Source organism: Carcharodon carcharias, chromosome 15, assembly GCF_017639515.1.
Source record: "Carcharodon carcharias isolate sCarCar2 chromosome 15, sCarCar2.pri, whole genome shotgun sequence".
Taxonomy (NCBI): domain Eukaryota; kingdom Metazoa; phylum Chordata; class Chondrichthyes; order Lamniformes; family Lamnidae; genus Carcharodon; species Carcharodon carcharias.
In genome coordinates, this window is record NC_054481.1 from 16213500 (window position 1) to 16234314 (window position 20815).

Genomic DNA, 20815 nt, shown 5'->3' on the forward strand with positions numbered 1-20815 from the left:
AAAGTCTCCAGAACACAAAATAGGACACAGTGTTTGGAAAAGGCTAGGAATCTAACTGCAAGCATATCAGATAAAGGGACGACAATGAGAAAGGGGGCAGGAAATACAGGATTGAAGGTGTTGTATCTGAATGCATGCAGTATATGAAATAAGGTAAATGAGCTTGTGGCACAGATTGAAATTGGCAGGTATGATGTGGTGGACATCACGGAGACATGGCTGCAAGGGGATCAGGACTGGGAGCTAAATATACAAGGATATACATCCTATCGAAAAGATAGGCAGGTTGGCAGGGGGTGGGGTTGCTTTGTTAGTAAGAAATGAAATTAAATCGATAGCAAGAAATGATGTAGGGTCAGATGATGTAGAATCTGTGTGGGTAGAGTTGAGGAGCCGCAAAGGTAAAAAAAACCATAATTGGAATGACGTACAGGCCTCCGAACAGTAGTCAGGATGTGGGGCACAAGATACACCAGGAGGTAGAAAAGGCGTCTAAGAAAGGCAAGGTTACAGTGATCATGGGGGATTTCAATATGCAGGTAGACAGTGGATCCCAAGAAAAGGAATTTGTGGAATGTCTACGAGATGGCTTTTTGGAGCAGTTTGTGGTGGAGCCCACTAGGGAACAGGCAATTCTAGATTTAGGGATGTGTAATGAGGCAGATTTGATAAGGGAGCTTAAGGTGAAGGAACCCTTAGGAGGAAGTGACCATAATATGATAGAATTCACCCTCAATTTGAGAGGAAAAAGCTGGAATCAGATGTAACGGTATTACAGTTGAATAAAGGCAACTACAGAGGCATGAGGGAGGAGCTGGCCAGAACTGACTGGGAGATGAGCCTAGCAGGAAAGACAGTGGAACAGCAATGGCAGGAATTTCAGGGAGTAATTTGGGAGACACAGCAAAAATTCATACCTGGGAAGAAGAAGCATACTAAAGGGAGGACGAGGCAACCATGGCTGACAAGGGAAGTCAGAGACAGCATAAATGTTAAAGAGAAAGCATACAATACGGCAAAGAGCAGTGGGAAACCAGGGGATTGGGAAGCCTACAAAGACCAACAGAGGACAACTAAAAAAGAAATAAGGAGGGAGAAGATTAAATATGAGGGTAAACTAGCCAGTAATATAAAAGAAGAGTTGTTTAGATATATAAAAGGGTAAGAGAGAGGCAAAAGTGGACATTGGGCCGCTGGAAAATGACGTTGGAGAAGTAGTAGTGGGGAACAAAGAAATGGCGGAGGAACTGAATAGGTACTTTGCATCAGTCTTCATGGTGGAAAACATGAGTAACATCCCCAAAGTTCAAGAGAGTCAGGGACAGAGGTGAGTATGGTGGCCATTACCAAGGAGAAGATGCTAGGAAAACTGAAAGGTCTGAAGGTGGAAAAATCACCTGGATCAGATGAATTACACCCCAGAGTTCTGAAGGAGATAGCTGAAGAGGTAGTGGAGGCGTTAGTGGTGATCTTTCAGGAATCACTCGAGTCAGGGAGGGTGCCAGAGGGCTGGAAAATCGCTAATGTAACCCCCCTGTTTAAGAAGCGAGTGAGGCAAAAGACGGGAAATTACAGGCCGAATAGCCTGATCTCGGTCACTGGTAAGATTCTAGAGTCCATTATTAAGGATGAGATTTCAGAATACTTGGAAGTGCATGATAAAATAGGGCAAAGTCAGCATGGTTTCATCAAGGGGAGGTCATGCCTGACAAACCTGTTAGAATTCTTTGAGGTAACGAGTAGGTTAGACAAAGGAGAGCCAATGGATGTTATCTACTTGGACTTCCAGAAGGCCTTTGAAAAGGTGCTGCACAGGAGGCTGCTCAGTAAGATAAGAGCCCATGGCGTTAGAGGCAAGGTACTAGCATGGATAGAAGATTGGCTGTCTGGCAGGACGCAGAGAGTGGGGATAAGGGGGTCCTTCTCAGGATGGTGGCCGGTGACTAGTGGAGTTCTGCAGGGGTCAGTGTTGGGACCACAACTTTTCATTTATACATTAAATGATCTAGATGAAGGAACTGAGGGCATCCTGGCTAAGTTTGCAGATGATACAAAGATAGGTGGAGGAACAGGTAGTATGAGGAGGTGGGGAGGCTGCAGAAGGATTTGGACAGGTTAGGAGAATGGGCAAAGAAGTGGCAGATGGAATACAATGTTGGGAAGTGTGAGGTCATGCACTTTGGTAGGAAGAATAGAGGCATAGACTATTTTCTAAATGGGGAGAAAATTCAGAAATCTGGAGTGCAAAGGGACTTGGGAGTCCTAGTCCAGGATTCTCTTAAGGTTAACTTGCAGATTGAGTCGGTAGTTAGGAAGGCAAATGCAATGTTGGCATTTATTTCGAGAGGACTAGAATGTAAAAGCAGGGATGTGCTGCTGAGGCTTTATAAGGCTCTGGTCAGACCACATTTAGAATATCGAGAGCAATTTTGGACCCCGTATCTCAGGAAGGATGTGCTGGCCCTGGAGAGGGTCCAGAGGAGGTTCACGAGAATGATCCCAGGAATGAAAGGCTTAACATGTGAGGAACGTTTGAGGACTCTGGGTCTATACTTGAAGGAGTTTAGAAGGATGAGGGGGGATCTGATTGAAACTTACAGAATACTGAAAGGCCTGGATAGAGTGGATGTGGGGAAGATGTTTCCATTAGTAGGAGAGACTAGGACCCGAAAGGCACAGCCTCAGAGTTAAGGGAAGACCTTTTAGAACAGAGATGAGGAGAAACTTCTTTAGCCAGAGAGTGGTGAATCTATGGAATTCATTGCCACAGAAGGCTGTGGAGGCCAGGTCATTGAGTGTATTTAAGACCGAGATAGATAGGTTCTTGATTGGTAAGGGAATCAAAGGTTACAGGGAGAATGGGGTTGAGAAACTTATCAGCCATGATTGAATGGCGGAGCAGACTTGATGGGCCGAATGGCCTAATTTCTGCTCCTATGTCTTATGGTCTTATGTCCCATTGAGAGCATGCTGGCTCACTGTGGAGCAATCCAGTCAGTCCCATTCCAAAGCTCTATTCTCCTAGCTCTGCAAGCTTATTTCCCCCAAGTGCTCATCTAATTTTTTTTGTTGAAATCATTGATTGTCTCCACTTCCACCAACTTCACCAGCAGCAAGTTCCAGGACATTTACCACCTGCTGCATAAAGTTCTTCCTCAAAACCCCCCTGTATCTCTAGCCCAAAACCTCAAATCTGTGTCCCCTTAGTCCTCGTGCGATCAGCTAATAGGAACAGCTTTCCTTAGTTTACCTTATTCAAACCTGTCAATCTTGTACACGTTTATCAAATTTTGCTTCAATCTCCTTTACTCCATGGAGAAGCACCCCAGCTTCTCCAACCTAACCCTGCAGCTCAAAGCCCTCAATTCTGGAACCATTCTGGTCAATCTCCTCTGCACTCTCTGAAGGGACCTTACATCCTTTCTAAAATGTGATGACATAATGCTCTAGTTGTGGCCTAACCAGAGCTTTATAAAAGGTTCAGCAAACCTTCCTTGCATTTGTATGCAATGCTTCTATTAAGAATCCAAGGTCCCCTTGTTTTGCCAATTGCTCTCAATACAACCTGCCATGTTCAAAGATCTATGCACATGAACACCCAAGGTCTCTCTGTTTAAGTCACTAATGAACACCAAATCCAAATCTTATTTTTCAGGTTTCAAATCAAGTAATTTTATCAATGAGCTTATGATGAACATTTCATTCAGAAAAAAAGCTCCAATAACTACACAAGTTGATGGCTTGAAAAGTTCAGTTTTACCTTGGCACTGTGTTAATGTTTTGATGATTGACCTCCCCCTTGTGGTCAACAGGGAAATTTATAGAGGCAAAACTGTTATGACACAATTCTAAATTATGCATACACTTTGATGATTATGTGCACACTTAAGTACCAGTTTTACAGATTGATATCTAGGTCTACAAAATTAAAAAAAATCCATTCAGCAATACGTTAGATACAGGGTCCCTTCAACATAAAATACCATTAGAAAATGGTCCATAATTACAGCCTGTTATTATTATCCTATCACATCCATTATAACCTGGAATATGCCGAGGAACCCAGAAACTCAAAGTCTAATTAACATTCATTCAGTCCTTTGAGGATTTGAAAAGAAACATTCCACATTCGTGCTACAAAATGAAAAGACAATTGTAAAAAGAACCCGAGAGAAAGTCACTGAATTGCTACAAGTAGTGGAGGCAAACCAGGTGTGTAGAAAAGAATACTTGACATTTTCAAAATTACATGCTGAATAAAATAAAGACGGTGAATACCTAGTATAGAGCATGCAAGAAAGAACTCTAATAATATAGTAACTCATCACACCTCCAGGACAAATCGCTTCACATCTAGTGAGTTACATCATTGTTGTTATACACACAAATGTGCCAATTTTTGGACACCATGATTCTACAAATAGCCAGCCAGGTAAATAACCAATTAAATTGTTTTTTATGCTGGTGCTGAATGAGGGAGGATTGTTAGCCAAGATATCAGAACAACAACCACCCTCCCCACCCCACTTCTTCGAATAGCCATAGAATCCTTTATACCCATCTGAGTTATCAGACAGACACAGGTTTAGGTTAGAAATTCTCACCCAAAACACAGCCACCTCAGACAATGCAACAGTCGTCAAGACAGGAATGAAATGTCAGCATGAATTGTCCAAGGCTTAAGTCAAGGCCTTGTCTGCCCCCTCAGATGGTCTTTAAAAAAATTCCACAGCACTATTTCAAAGAACTAGATAGGACGTTAGCCTGGTGTCTTGACCAACACACACACAAAAAAAAAATCAACTGTTCTGGCCATTTTATTTCATTGATTGTGGAATTTTGAGGTGTGCTCTCACATTATAACACTAACTACACTTCAAAATACCTCGCTGCTTATAAAACAGATATCCTGAGGTTGTGAGAAGTGCTGCAATAAATGTCAAGTTCTTGATTTAAAAGCACACAGATCATAAGTGTCAAATTTTAAACAAATTGCACAAACTTGTTCTCGCAGAGTGGAAACATCCACTTAGAGAGCGGTCATTAATACTTTTGAGAGGTGCAGTATTCTGTGGTCTCCAGAGAGAAAATCTGACACTATTGCTGCGGGATGACATTACACAAGTGCAAAACAGTTATTTTTTTCTCCCTTTAAAATCTTGGCTCTGGAAAAATTCAGGACAAACATTCATGGAAAGCTGTTCTTCTGTTTAAAAAAAAATCATAAATCTTGTCTTATGTACAATTTTCCCATTAAGTAATCTTATCTTATTTCTAATATCCACAATTATTCCACTCTCAGTTATGGTAAAACATGATAGCACCATGGTGGAATGCGTTTGGTACGAAAATTTAAAAAGGATGCAGATTATAGATTATGATCAAAAAAAGGTACAAAAAAAAAAATGCCTATCTTGGCCAGGAAGGCAGGGCGTGTGGGGAGGGGGGGCAACTTATGGCACCCAGTCATATCACTTAGAGGACTGCAAAAATGTGAATGTTTTTTTGATGTGTAATCACTGTGGTTATGTCCCTTAATTTTTGTGGGGTGTGGGCATCACTGGCAAGGTCAGTATTTGTTACCCAACCCTGATTGCCCTTGAACAGAGGGTCAACCACATGGCTGTGGGTCTGGAGTCACATGTAGGCCAAACCAGGTAAGGATCGCAGACATTAGTCAACATTACTGGACATTAGTGAACCAGATAAGTTTTTACAACCATTGATGATGGTGACCACGATTACTGATACTAGCTTTATATTCCAGTCATGGTGGGATTTGATCCCGCATCCCCAGAGCTTTAGACTGGGCCTCTGGATTACTAATCCTGTGGCTTTACCACTGAGCCACCATCTCCTGCTAGATGGAGGCGACTGATTCATCCACTGACAATGGTGTTCAAGCAAAACTGTTGGCTTGAACACCAGGAAAATGCTGCACTTCCAAACATGCCTGGGGTCTACACTTCCACTTGATTCAACATTTCCAACAATACAACATTCCTTCAGTATTGCACTGGAGTGTCAGATTAAGAAATCTGCACAGCCAAGAGGCGTGTATACAGAAGCTACTTCACTTATCTCAAAAAAATGAACATGCAACCAGGTTTCCTCCCTTGCCCAAATAAAAAGAAAAATAAAGTACCTACCTCATAATGTGATAGAAAGTCCAGCAAGACAGAATGAGTTGCGATGTACTGAAGTGGACTCATTACTCGTCGAATGAAATTATGAATATAAGCAGCTGTAAGAGGGCCTTTGTATTCAATAGGGCCGAACCTAACATGACAAAAAGAATCTCCATGAAGTGTGATTATCTTGGAGTTCTTACATCCATCCTCACTGGAGAATTTAACATTAATACAACATGAGCAGGGACAGGTAACTTTCTTACATACAGTCCAGGCTAACAGACACAGCAGCCCTAAAACACAGTACCAAAATTTACATGCCCAGATGATACAAATCACAAGAAGTTATCAGCAACAGCAAACTTGGGGGTCACTTGTTTTGAGAGGATTTTTTTTATGGGAAACACTTAAATGAATGCTTGTACATCATCTAAAATGAGTAAAGTTTCCTCATTAAAAATGTGCTTTTTGGCAGGGGTGGGGGGAGAAAGAGTATGATATAGTGCTCAAGTTGAAATATGTTAATACTAAATGGATTCGGAAACATCCCATTGCTATCAGGCAGTAGTATGGATGTACCATAAAAGATCCTTTCAGACCGCCATAACATGCCTTAGATATTGAACTCGAGCACCTCCTATTGTACCAATGAGGTATGACCTTTGCCAACACCAACCATCCTTATGGAGCTTCAATAGACTTGCCAGCTTAATCCTCTCCAACTGGTTTGAAACACGGTTTTTGAATTTGGCTGAGGCCCTTACATCCGAGAGGCGCAATTAACCCAAAACAACCACCTATATTTAAATCTAAAGATTGTGTCTAAACTTCATGTTCCATTCTGACTCCTTAAAATGTTAACAACGCAATTTGTTAATCTAAACATTTTATAACCTTCTTGAACTACAGTGCTTTTAAGATAAAAATCCAATTTAGATCCTCTTCTGGTCTATAGGCACTTTAATAATTTTTCCTCTTGGGAATTCAAGAGATTACTCATAACAGGTCACAAAAAAGATTTTAATTTGTTGGCCAAGCTGTTGTTCAAATATTGCAGCAGCTGGGACAAAACCATGAAACAGGCCGTCTGTAATATTATTACAGGCTGACATTTCACACATTGCTCAAATAACCATAAGCTGCTAGTAACATTTTTAGAGCAGTTAATTTTTAAACTGATGGCTTCTGGATTGAAGCAGCTGTGCAAAGATACACACAATAAAAAAAATCTTACGACTCCCAAAAAGGGACCAGCACTGCTGACTTCTCAGCTGAGTACCATGCAATTTTCATTACCAGTGTGTATAAAAACTGTCACCCTCAAATGCCCTTTCCAAATCGACTTGAAAACTGTGAAATTTACTACAGAATATGCAGGCAGGCAAGTACTTGTCAAGAGAAGTCACCCGAAAATTAGCCATTTGCTCAAGTGCCAGGTAAAGCAGACAATACAGGGTTATATTTGGTAAAGCAATATCCTTATATTATGTCCATTCAACTACATTGGGGCTCAGTATTTAGTCTCTATCAGCCAGTTTCTCTCTTCCACCATATGCAAAACCACGAGAAACTATGTTTGTGTGTACAGTTATGTGCTCCCCAGGAAATTATCCTTGGGATTCCTCAGTTATTTCAAGTGCTTTGGAGTGTTTTACCACCCAAGAAAAGTCCCTTGGTTTTAAGTAGAACAAGAGCTAGCTAGTGCTAGGAGGCTAAAGCTAAATGAAAGTAAATTCTATTGCAGCAACCAGCTTTGGAAGGGACTGCAAGTTAAAACATTTCATTTGAATTGTAAGTCAGAGGTTCCCCCTGGTCAGGTTCAGCTGGTCAAATCAAGCACATAGGAAAGACGGCCAGCATCATGTTCAGTGCTGATGCCATCACCAGCTATTCAAACTTATACAGGAATAAGAGCCACTTGGATATGTTACTGGCGCAAGTGGATCTATGTCCCAGGGATGTAAGAGAAAAAGAGGGAAGAAAGTTGGTTGAAAAAAAAACTGTAAAAGTCTGGCGCCATCTTTCGGATAAGACGTTAAATCAGAGCCCCATTAGCCCCCTCAAGCGGCCTGAAAAGATCCCATGACACCATTTGAAAGAAAAACACTGGATCTATCCCAGTGTCCTGGCCAATATTTAACTCTTAAATCAACATCACAAAAACATTATCAGGAGCTTGCTGTGAGCAAATCGGTTGCTGTGTTTCCTACCTTACAACAACAACCACCACACTTTAAAAACAGTACTTCATTAGCTGAAAAACACTCCAGAGGTAATGAAAGCTGCCGAATTAACGCAACTCTTTTTTTCTTGCCAAGTTCTCTCATACATGGAGTACATATTCTCCCTATTTCCAAGGAGCAGCAGGCTATATTTGTCAGACTGAACTATATTTACCACTGATCAGATCAGAGGATATGCCCAATCTGCCTTTTCATGATCTTAGCTCACTACTGATTCGAGTTTCCGTCACTACTCAACCTCCATGTTTATCAAAGATTGTAAATGCTTTTAGTTAATCCAGGTTATTTGTACATTAGGAACAGGACATAAGCCAACAGTTCGTTACTCGGTATCATGACCCAGTACAATCCAACACCAATACTTGCCCTCAGCTACCTTTACTTTAGCCAGTTATTAATTCACATCATGCCTGATCCGCAATAGCCAGCGACTCAAAATTGTAGAGCATTTCAGACAATACTTTATCACTGGCAGTGGCAATCTGGATGTCTAAGTACATCAAATTTGTTAGCACTTTAGACTCCGGAGGTCAGTTAGGCAAGATATACTCATTCAGAAGATGCATATAGGTTTGGTCCCAATTTGCTTCAGATTATAAATTCCTTTTGTCTCCCTGATTAATGATATCAAGCCCAAAGGCCTGGAGACACTGAACGCAGCCACTGCACTTCTCGAATCGGAGAACCTCAGTCGTCAATCTCCCGGTTGCTGACTGGCTCCCTCAAAATGACCATCAATACTTCACAAAGTTCTTCCCAAGTACCTGGAGGTATAATTCATCGGTCCCAGGGGATTTATTGGTTTTCAACCCCCAAAACATATCCAGAAGCTCTGCTTCATTAATGTTAAAGCCTTAGGGCATATATATATATATATGGCATGCATTGCATCGTATTAGCATGCCAAACAATTACGGGATATGCAATGCGGTTAACTCTGAACTGCCCTCTGAAATGGCCTAGTTAAACAACTCAGGTTTTGTTTTTAAAAAAAAAAGTGGAGGCTCAATACCACCTTCTCAAGGGCAATTAAGGATGGGCAATAAATGCTGATCTTGCCAGCAGCATCCTACATCCTGTGGATGAATAACAAAAAAATCTTAAGGACACTAAATATTTTAAGCATGCTTATAACAGCTGAAGTACTGTAACTTGATGTTCACAGGTGCTAACTAATCTGTTGAAAGTTTACCTTGTTAATAATCTCCTAGTACTGATCTGCAGGAGCCAAACAGTCTTGCTCACCCAACAGGAATCAGTCCAGTTACGAGTTAAGATTAACTTGTTTCAACAACATGAGAATTAATGTCAACCAGGACTGCTACATATATCTAATGAGAAAGAGAAAGTATTTTGCTAGCCATGAGCTACCATAATTAAAAAATTGTTACTATGAACAACACTGATTTGGATCGAGTGTTACAAACTGAAATAAGTGGTTCTGATTGAGTGTACAAACCATAAACTCACTCAGATGATTGGAGGGAATTCTTAGAGCAATTTTGAAATCAATCTATCGTGATTAAATATCACCATTCCCTTTCCCAGGCATAGGAATTTCACAGGCCTTGTAAGAGTGGTTAAATATGAAGATTTTTTTTTAAAAATGCAAGGGGTATTTTTCTCTTACATCCCTGTGTAGGGTATTTTTCTAATCCATGGTCATGCAGGCATTGACATATTAGGCAGAAATGAAAAGATTTCTACAAAATTTAAAATCAGCCAAATTGCAATGCACAGAAAAGGTTAATCTCATACACATTAATCTCATACACACACCATTTAAATTGTGTAGGTCAGCATAACATCCATCAAGATATAATTCCTTCCAGATTCAGACCGTAGGTTTTTTCTCCCTTACTTCTTATGTGGGGGGTGTGGCAGGTGAAAAAGGTGAAAAAAAAAATAGAAAAAAATCTGATTTTTAGTCTTCTGACACTGGCAAACACACAATTCAATAGTGAACAACAGATTCAAGTTGGAAAAGGATGCAAATTGGTCATTTCTCCCTCACCCACCCTGCCCTCTGATCTGAAGACAAATACTAAAAATGTCCAATTTAGTAAAATGCAGCAGCTTGTAACTCAGAGGTGGATATTTCTTACATTTCAATAATTCATCTCTAGATCCTGAAGTTATATCAATATTGCAGTACATTTTACACAAACATCATTTAGATCACAGGAAACAGTTCAAATTTCCCAGCTATGAGTCATGGTTTGTGGAATTTTGCTCTAAACATTCACCAGCAGGAAGGTCGGTAACCAGTGGACACAGATTTAAGATAATTGGCAAAAGAATCTTTGGGGGAAGGGGGATGAGTATTTAAAAGATACTTCGAAAATAAGAAATTATATTGACAGAAATAGTCTCTCTCTCTCACAAAGAAAGCTTCCTGATTATCTCTGCCATGGACATGTCTCTAGAATAGGCTCTGAAACATGACATCCCTAAAGTTTGACAAGGTTGGATCTCAATGATGCACATGTAAACCATGGGCTGAATAATGCGCTCCCAAATCGGGAGCATTCGCCGTTTCATGAAGGATATTACAGGGCGTGATGACGTTGGGCATTGTTAACGATGTTATTACGCTGATTTCCAAAAATATGGTATCTGGAGAGAGGCGGGGGTGAAAATACCGGGAACCCGCTCAACTTACTTAAATTGCAATTGACAAGCCAATTAAGGTCATTAACGACCCAACTCATTGCTATAATACAGTCAGAAGGCAATAATACACCTTCAGGGCGAGATTCACAACAGGTGGGGAATTGGTCTTTTCGTGGGCAAGCCTGTTTGGGCAGGTTTTAAAACTGCAGCTGAAGCCAGAGTCTCAGCTTTGCAGTTCAAACTCCATTGACTGTAGGGAGTGCTCATGTGAAAGAATAGAGGAACCTTTTGGCTATTTTTTCATGAGATGGACTCACCTCTGATTGATTGAAGAGTTTCCTGTCCTGTACCCAGGGGTGAGGGGTGAAACGTATCAGAGACAGATGGGGATTTTGGTCTCAGTTAGCAAGAGCTCGCGCGAGCGGGGTAGCGGGCGCGAGAGAGGAGGAGGAGACGAGGAAGGGAGAGGGAACACGGAGGCTCAGAATGCTGTGGTTCTTCAGGAAGGAGCCAGAGCAGGGCCACACCCCGGGAGTCATGAGGAACCCAGAAGGCGCAGACGATGTTATGCCACCCCAGGTGTACAGATAGAGATTTAGCTATCTGAAATTGAGCAAGACTCAGTGCGGAAGACTCAGGCGTTCAAGAGTCACTGTTGAGATCTCATCCAACTGCTTTGGGGTCCATCCGATGCCTGTCACATTGAAGGTGACAGTGGTGCTGAACATCTTCACAACAAGCTCATTCCAGGCAAGCTGTGGAGACCTCAGCAGGATACAACCTGCTGCACACCACTGCATCAAGGTGTTCACAGATGCAACGTTCCTCGGGCTAGAGTCGAGGATTTGCAGCGATTGCAAGTTTCCCCAGGGTGCAGGGAGCTGTTGGCTGCATGCACGAAGCCATCGACTACACGCATGTAGCCTTTAGCACCAAAAGGTGGGAGACCAGCTAATTGCTAAAAATTACGCCACCTTTGAAGGTTGACATGGTTGGTAGAGGCTCGTTCAAATTTAAATAGATTTAGCTGGCCAGACTGGAAATTTTACAACTCTTCCCCATGTATAGTATATGCACTCAATTGATCATCCGATGAGTCACCTGACACTGTCCCATGCCAGGAGGCCCTTTAAAATGCTGGTCCAGAACATGGCCGACTTCCAGGCTCGGAGCCTGCCATCAGTGTGCAACCGTATGAGTAAAGGTTAAACAAAATGTTCCGGCAAGAGATAAGCCATGAGATGACTTCATACCCTTCGAGCAGAAATAGAAGGGATCACCTTGAATTATCTGTGGCTTGCTAATGGAAAATAAATGATTGACAAAAGATTGCCAGAAATAAATCACTGGAAAAAAGGGAAAAATCGCTTCGGATAGGTAAGAATTTCTTGAGGTGGACAAATGCTAGCTTCAGTCTTACACCTTGGCTTGCTCAAGATGACACAAACAGAGGAGAGCTTTGCGAAATGATCCATGCTGACTTCAGGCGAACATTCTGGCTAACTCAAGAGGGCTGAGAACCAGAACAGACTGCCAATCTCCAGCAATGGTGATTAGCTTCAGTGTCTGCTTGCCTGATCTGGGACCCGTAAACCACTCTGAGGAGACTGTCACTGCCAACCACGGAGATGAGCATCCCCTTGTTTCCCCCAACCATCCAATCCGGGATCTCACCTGTTACGAATCATATGTCTTTTCGGCCTATTTAGCTTATGCACTGTAGCTAAATTGGCTTTGACCTCCTTTTTGAGTAATCTGTATAGGAACAAGAGTAGGCCATGCAGCTCATCGAGCCTGTTCCACCATCCAATTTGATCATGGCTGATCATTTACCTCAATGCCACTTTCCTGCGCTATTGCCAAGTCAGGATGGTGAGGGGAACTTGGAGGGGAACTTCCAAGTGGTGGCGTTCCCATCTATCTGCTGCCCTTGTCCTTCTAGCTGGTGGTGGTCATAGGTTTGGAAGGTGCTGTCTAAGGAGCCTTGGTGAATTTCTGCAGTGCATCTTATAGGTGGTACACACTGCTGCTACTGTGCATTGGTGGTGGAGGCACATCCACAAACAATCAAGCAGGCTGCTGTGTCCTGAACAGTGTCAAGTTTTGAGTCTTGTTAGAGCTGCACTCATCCAAGCAAGTGGGGAGTCTAAGTTAAGCTTCTTTCTCCAATGGGTAGATGGGACAGAATGGCATTCAAGGGCCAAGATGCCACAAGGAGCAATGGCACATAAATGTGATATTTCATACTGTGGAGCTATTTAACAGCAAGTCACTAACGCTGAGAATAATACAGGCTGCTGACTTAATGTAAAGAGAAAACAAGTGTTTAATTCAGCATCACAAACCTAGATCATTCGGCCCTTCGAGCCTGTTCTGTCATTCAATATGATCATGGCTGAACCTATCTCAAAGCCATACTCTCACTCTCTCTCCCCATACCCCTTGGCACCTCTATGGCTGGGCCAGCATTTATTGCCCATCCATAGTTGCCTTTGAGAAGGTGATGGTGAGCTGCCTCCTTGAACCGCTGCAGTCCATGTGGAGTAGGTACACCCACAGTGCTCTTAGGGATTTTGACCAAGCAAGAGTGAAGGAATGGTGATATATTTCCAATAAGAGTCTAGAAATCTATTTCCCTTTTAAATATATTCAGTGACTTGGCCTCTACAGCCTGTGGGCGAGAATTTCACAGGTTCACCGCCCTCCGAGTGAAGAAGTTTCTCCTCGGTCCTAAATGGTCTACCCCATCCTGAGACTGTGACCCCTTATTCTAGACCCTCCCCCAGCCAGAGGAAACATCACCCCTGCATCCAGTCTGTCCAGCCCTCTCAGAATGTTATATGTTTCACTGAGATCCCCTCTAATTCTTCTAAACACCAGTGAATACAGGTCCAGTCGGTCCAACCTCTCCTCATACGACAAACCTGCCACTGCAGGAATCAATCTGGTGAACCATTGCTGCACTCCCTCTATGACAAAGAGACTAAAACTGCACACAAAAATATTTACAGTTCCAAAAGTCCAAATCAAAAGGACTGGTAAAACCCAAATGGTCACAAGTAAATGAATAGAAAAATGCAAAGAATTTGGATTGTGGTAATAATGGAAAAAAAAAGGGCTCTTAAAGCACTTTAGAATGGATTAACTTATGGTCTGAATGTAGAGATTTACTGATTTAGTACCTATATGTAGGAGTCAGAAAGCAAAGTGACTTTAACACCAAACTCTTAAAAAGCAAGTTTCTCTCAGAATAAAAATTTATAGAACTACCATGATTGATAATTTTATTCACAATCCCAGGATACAGGGTAGGCTATTTAGGGCTGAGGTGAGGAGAAACATCTTCATTCAGAAGGTGGTGAACCTATGGAATCCTTTGCCACAGAAGGCTGAATATATTTAAGAAGGAAATCGATAGATTTCTAGACACTGAAGGCATCAAGGGGTACGGGGAGAGAGTGGGAATATAGCATTGAGATAAAGGATCAGCCGTGATCATACTGAATAGGGTGGCAGGCTCGAAGGGCCAAATGATCTCCTCCCAATTCTAATTTCTGTTTCTATTTTAATAGTGCAAGCACTGATGACAGCTGGAAAATTAATGGGAACTACTTTGCCTGACAATGTGCGGGAGCTGAAAAAACAAAATGGAACAAGAAAAGTTGCTGAACACCAGCTCACCAGGAGGGGGAAGAAATCATCCAGTATTATATTTGGCTTCAAAAAGTTGAATTGCTTTCAAAACACACAAACCAAAACATGATGTCAGGAAGCAAAATATCCATGGTTGGATTTGTCCCCCCCCTCTCCCCACCAAAAAAAAATAGTCCAGGTAAAAAAAATTTAGCAACAGCACTTGTGTCCCCTTCAAAATGTCAAAAGCCATCACTGCAAAAATGATTTTTTCCGTGCATTTCAATTTGCTTCCTGTGTAACAAGACTGATATACCAAAAAAAGTAATTTAAATGTAAATATCTAAATTAGGTTTCATTCTCTTTTGAGGGGTCATTGGGTTTGAGCTTTGACTGAAAAACAAAACTAAAAATTGTGGGATGTGATAAAAAGGGAAAGAAACTTATTCAGTATCCCCTAAAGTCGTGTCTTTGGTCACAGTGCTTTATTCAGGGCTGTTTCTTAGTTTTAACATTTGAGAGGTCAGTTTTTTTTTGTGGGCTGTTCCATCAGTTGTTTATTAGTTTTGTTTTTTGATTGGATTATGAAATGGTTTCTTACCTCCTCTGATATAAATGGATCACAGGATAATAGAAGAGATTCATTTGCTTCCTGCACTTCCCCTGGTGCCACCAGCAGTTTACAGCAATGAACAGCACCTAGAACAGAGGGAAGAATCGGTTCTATTCTGAACTAGTGAACTCTTACATCAGCCCAAACAACACCATCACTCCCCAACAACAAAATCATAAATGCTTTTTGTTTTGATTCAAGAACACTGCTCAATTAAGAATGTCCAACTATTTGGTGGAAAAACAGACTCCAAGGGTAATTGCCAGACTGTTGTGGAGTTGGCCAATGTCAATTGAAGCAGCAGTTACCGGATGCCACAACAGGTCTTGGTGGCCAAGGCACAAGAGAGGTGATTGGAAGGCAGGCGAGATACAGAGAAAGGAAAACAAACTTTAAAAGAAATCAGGATATGAGAAATACTCTCTGCCCTTCAAGTCTGTCAGAATATGCCTGGGTTTAACATCACATCTGAAAAGTAGCATTCCTTACCTGCAGTAGGAATTGAACACTGACGCTAAAAATTATACACAAAAATACACAGCAGGGTGGATGAGTAATATATTTTTTTTAAAAAGAGCCAAGGGAATGTGATCCAGGGTGGGTGCGTGGTGTGAGCAGGCATACAGCATGAGGACTGCTGTAAGGAAGTTATAATGATTCATATTAGTTTGCATTATCTACCACAAATTCAAGCCACCAATGTTTATAAATCTTTTAAAACTACACATTTCAAATCTAACCTAAGAACCACCTACAAAATTCAACTAATAGATTACTCATGGTAAGCAAGTAGGCGTCAAGGTGTAGGAAGCAGGAAGGTCTGTGTCGTTAAGCATTTTATCTAAAATACCTTTATGCCTCCTCAATCTCAACAATAACTTTAAAGGATAATACTGACGGAGGAAGTATGCATTAAACTGAAGTTTACTTTAATCTTCTGTATGAAATCAAGTTAGCAGCAACGCTATTTTAAAGATTTCTAGCTGAGTCATAAGCTTAATACACAAAAGTTAGAAGTTCTAACTTAGGCTTCCTGTCACCCTCAAAAACAAAGTGTCACTATTTAAAAAAACAGCAATTATCTTCAGTAGCTAAACTTTTAACTGCAAAGTACTTTTCCCCACCAGCAACACACTAGCCCTGGAAACTAGATCATGTTAAAAAAGTTACCATTTAGGAGCAGCCTCCCACTACCGTCAATTAAACCAACTTTAAAAAAAAAGAAAAGAATCAAACCAACTGTGACCAGGGGGCTTATTTCTGCAGAAGCAAGAAATGGACAGTAAAATGATCTGTGCTACTGAAGGGATATCAGGCCTTCGTAAATGCCCAAATGAGAGCATCGTAAAATTCAAAGCAGTCCAACATGGGTGCTACAGGTTTAAATTTCAGGGAGAGCTAAAAATAACTCGAAAATGGTCCACAAACGTTGACTTAAAGCCTTGGGAGTCCATTGAGCCCACAACTGATAATCACTTTTAGCTATCAAACATCTTTACAGCCTTCCAGACTTAACACTGAGTTCAACAACTTCAGATCATGAACTCTCTCCTCCATCCTCACCCCCTTTTTGATCCCTTTTTTCTAAAAATATATATTTTTTTTGTATATAGTTTTCTTTTCCCACCTATTTCTATTATTATTTTAAAAATTTATTTCCATCCATTGTTTTAACTCCACCTTTAAGCCTATTTCGATCCTCCCCCCCACCCCCACTAGGGCTGTCACTTGCTCATACTGCTTTCTACCTTTAATGTCACCATTAGCACATCCTTTAGCTAATATCACCCCCGTTAACACCCCTTTGACCTTTGTTTGTGACATCTTTGGAAATGCCTCCTTTGCCTCCACCTATCACTGGCCCTCTATCCAGCTCTACCTGTCCCACCCCCTTCAGCCAGTTTATATTTCACCTCATTTCTATATTTCCTCAGCTCTGATGAAGAGTCATACGGACTCGAAACGTTAACTCTGTCTTCCTCTCCACAGATGCTATCAGACCTGCTGAGTTTTTCCCAGCTATTTTTGTTTTTGTTTCAGGTTTCCAGCATCCACAGTATTTTGCTTTTATCTATAATTTATATGTAATTGAAAACCTCAAGTCGCCCAGCAACTAATTAACTATTGGGAACCAATGCTCCCTGCGAGATACCTTAACCCACTCACTTTCTACAAATTACCCATTGGTATTGCTCCATCACTTTTCAAAGCACAGAAACATAGAAAGCATTTTGAACAGCAGTCACACATTCCTAGTGTATATTATAATATCACTTTTCTGGGCAGAACTTTCCAAACTCCACACCAAGGGGTGACTTAGTGAAAGATCTTTGGCAACACACCCACAATTTTTAAATGGATTTTTTGCAATCACAATATTTAAAGGTTAGAGATATCAAAAGACTTACTTTTACATACCATCCACAAGCCTTTAGGAGAAGCATGAGGCAGTTTTTACACCAAAACAGTAGGCCAGTCTCTATTGTTATGATCCTTAGCCAGACCCCGGGATGGGGTGTTTGGGGGGGAGGGGGGGGGGGGGGGGGGGGGGGGGTAGAGAGAGAGAGAGAGAGATCCGGTTCGGATCAAAAAAAAGTTTTTCTTTAAAAAATATGGATAAAAGGTTGATATTCAAGATGGATACCAAGGGAATAAACCACAAGGTTACACGGGTTTTGAACACAAAATAAACTTTACTACACAAGCTCAAATTTCCCAGGGTCTGGCCAAGGATCATAACAAATCGAGACTGGCCTACCGTTTTGGTGTAAAAACTGCCTCGTGCTTCTCCGAAAGGCTTGTGGATGGTATGTAAAAAGGAAGTCTTTTGATTTCTCTAACCCTTAAATATCGTGATTGCAAACAATCCATTTAAAAATTGTGGGTGTGTTGCCAAGGATCTTTCACTAAGTCACCCGTTGGTGTGGGGTTTGGAAAGTTCATATTATAATATACATTAGGAATGTGTGACTGCTGTTCAAAATGCTTTCTATCTTTCTGTGCATAGAAAAGTGATGAGCAATACCAATGGGTAAGTTGTAGAAAGGTGAGTGGGTTAACATTTCTAGAAGCAGCGGTAGCTCCCAATAGTTAATTTTTTAAAAATTTATTCATAGGACGTGGGTGTCGCTGGCTGGGCCAGCATTTATTGCCCACACCTAATTGCCCTAGAGAAGGTGGTGGCAAGTTGTCTTCTTGAACCACTGCAGTCCAAGTGGTGTAGGTACACCTACAGTGCTGTTCGTTGCTGGGTGACTTAAGGTTTTTGATTACACATAAAATATAGATGTTTTGACAGGTAAAAGTGATCAGTTGTGGCTCAATGGATTCCCAAGGCTCAAGTCAACATCTGTGGACAATTTTCTGTGTTACTTTAACCCTCCCTGAAACTTAAACCTATAGCACCCATGTTGGACTGCGCTGAATTTTACAACGCTCTCATCGGGCATTTATGATCTATGCTGGTGTTTATGTTCCATACAAGCCTCTTCCTTCTTCATCAATCCCCACCAGCATAACATTCTGTTCCTTCCTCTGCTGTAATTTCATGAGGAAGAATATTCAACCCATTGTCCCAGTGTTATTTGCTCTAATTCAATTTCTGTGCCCTTCCTCCAGTGTCATTTTAGATTCCTTTTCAAATATTTATCAAATTCACTTTTAAAATGTTACAGTTTCTGCCTCAATAGTCACATGCAATACCGAATTCCATATTTTAATAGCTACAGGGGAAAAAATTTCAAAGATCAAATTCCTCTTCGCGTAAGTGACAATCCTGAATTGGTGCTCCTTTACTACCAATTTGCCAACAGTGGAAACAATCTTTCACGAGTCACACCCTCAAAATTTTCATAATTCTGAGATTATATTAAATCCTCAATTGTTCCATGATAAGTAAAATGTCCCATGCCCTTTACTCCAAATTTACCTTTTAATCCAATGTAGTAGATTCTTAAGGTGTAAACTATAAAACATAAGCAAGTACAGCACAAACTCAATAAGATTGTAACCAAAGGGTAATAACTGTTTAAAATGTCCATTGCTTTGAGAAGGTGATTATGTAAACATTAAATCATTTAGTCTTAAACCTTTTATGGCAGACAGGATTGATAGTTCCAATTTTCTGTACAATGTGTAATACAATAATTATAATCTGCAGTAGCCACAGATGTGGGACAGAAACTCCTAAATGAAAGGCATGCAGCTCACAGTACCCCTAGTACATACAGCATCCGCACTGCAGTTGAGAACCAAGGTTTGCAAGTTGAGGTTTTACTATAAGTGCATAGGGGAAGTCAGCAATGAATGGTCAAGGACACAAAATGCTACTCACCTGATCCCGAAGCTTCATTGCTACCTGATCAATTTCACCCTTGACTGAAATTGACTCTCCACACCAAGGAGCATAAAACAGAATAACGTAGACTTCAGATATGTGGCAATATCTTTCCACTTGGTCCAGTTGTCCCATGTACAGGTCAATAACAGGAGAGTTGGGGGAGAAGAACCGAACAGGAGGCGGGGCCATTTTGACTACATCTTTTGCCCGACTGTAAGAGAAACCAAAAATGAACTCATTTACTTTTCACAATTAAATCACAATTTAATAACAAAATATATTAGCTGACAAAACATAATTACTGCAAGAAACCTGTTCCAATTTCTCACCTGCTGCCATGAAAGTCAGGCATTAAGGTTATGACATTTGACGCAACATTAAAAATACATTACTCATAAGCAAAGGGAAATAAGTGTACATTTAAAATGTATCAACATTTTTACGTGCTGCTTCCCAATGTCCATTATACAGAGGCTTCCATCTGAAATCTTGCTTTTTGCAATGCATACATGAATTAGAAACAAAAAAAAAAGGTTTGCAGTGCCTGATTCCCTCACAATTCACAAACAACCAAAGTGAAAAGCTCTGCTCCCCACTGTGCATTCACAGTTCAAATTGGCCTCACATTTCTTCAATAGTATTATCTTCATGCCACCTGTAATCCAGTAATACACCAAAGCAGCTGGATACCAGTTTCCTTTCAGGTAGCTACATAAATATTTTATTTAAAAAAAAAACAGAATATTATTTAAATAGAGAGAGACTGCAGAATGGTGTGGTATAGAGGGACTGGGTGTCCTTGTAAATGACTCACAAAAAGTCAGCATGCAGGTAAAGCAAGTAAATAGGAAGGCAAACAGAATGCTGACCTTTTTGCATGGTGGACCAAGTATAAAAGTTGGGAAGTCTTACTACAATTGTAAAGGGTATTGGTGAGACTACACCTAAAGTACCGTGGACAGTTTTGGTCACCTTACTTAAAGGAGTGAGATACTTGCATTGGAAGCAGTTCAGAGAAGGTTCACTAGGCCGATTCCTGGGATGAGGGGTTTGTCTGATGGGGAAACGTTGAGTAAGTTGGGCCTGTACACATTGGGGTTTAGGAGAATGAGAGGTGATCATATTGAAACATTTAAAGTTCTGAGTGGAGTTGACAGGACAGATGCTGAAAGTTTCCCCTAACTGGGGAATCTAGAGCTAGGGGCCACAGTTTCCAAATAAGGGGTCTTGCATTTAAGGTGGG

At 41.1% G+C, this 20815-nt stretch overlaps 1 protein-coding gene across 4 annotated transcripts in view; it reads right to left on the bottom strand.

Moving 5' to 3' along the window:
* txndc11 (thioredoxin domain containing 11) overlaps positions 1 to 20815 on the bottom strand; it is an 84018-nt gene that overhangs the window by 47647 nt on the left and 15556 nt on the right. For 2 of the 4 annotated variants that reach the window (XM_041206525.1, XM_041206526.1), the window contains 3 exons: positions 19567 to 19783; positions 15222 to 15319; positions 6150 to 6279 (listed from right to left, as the gene is read on the bottom strand). In XM_041206525.1, the coding sequence (XP_041062459.1) occupies positions 6150 to 6279; positions 15222 to 15319; positions 19567 to 19783 (445 nt within the window). Of the gene's footprint in view, positions 1 to 6149; positions 6280 to 10153; positions 10238 to 15221; positions 15320 to 19161; positions 19198 to 19566; positions 19784 to 20815 lie in introns of those variants that run through there. The other 2 variants (XM_041206527.1, XM_041206529.1) reach the window with 2 other exon arrangements.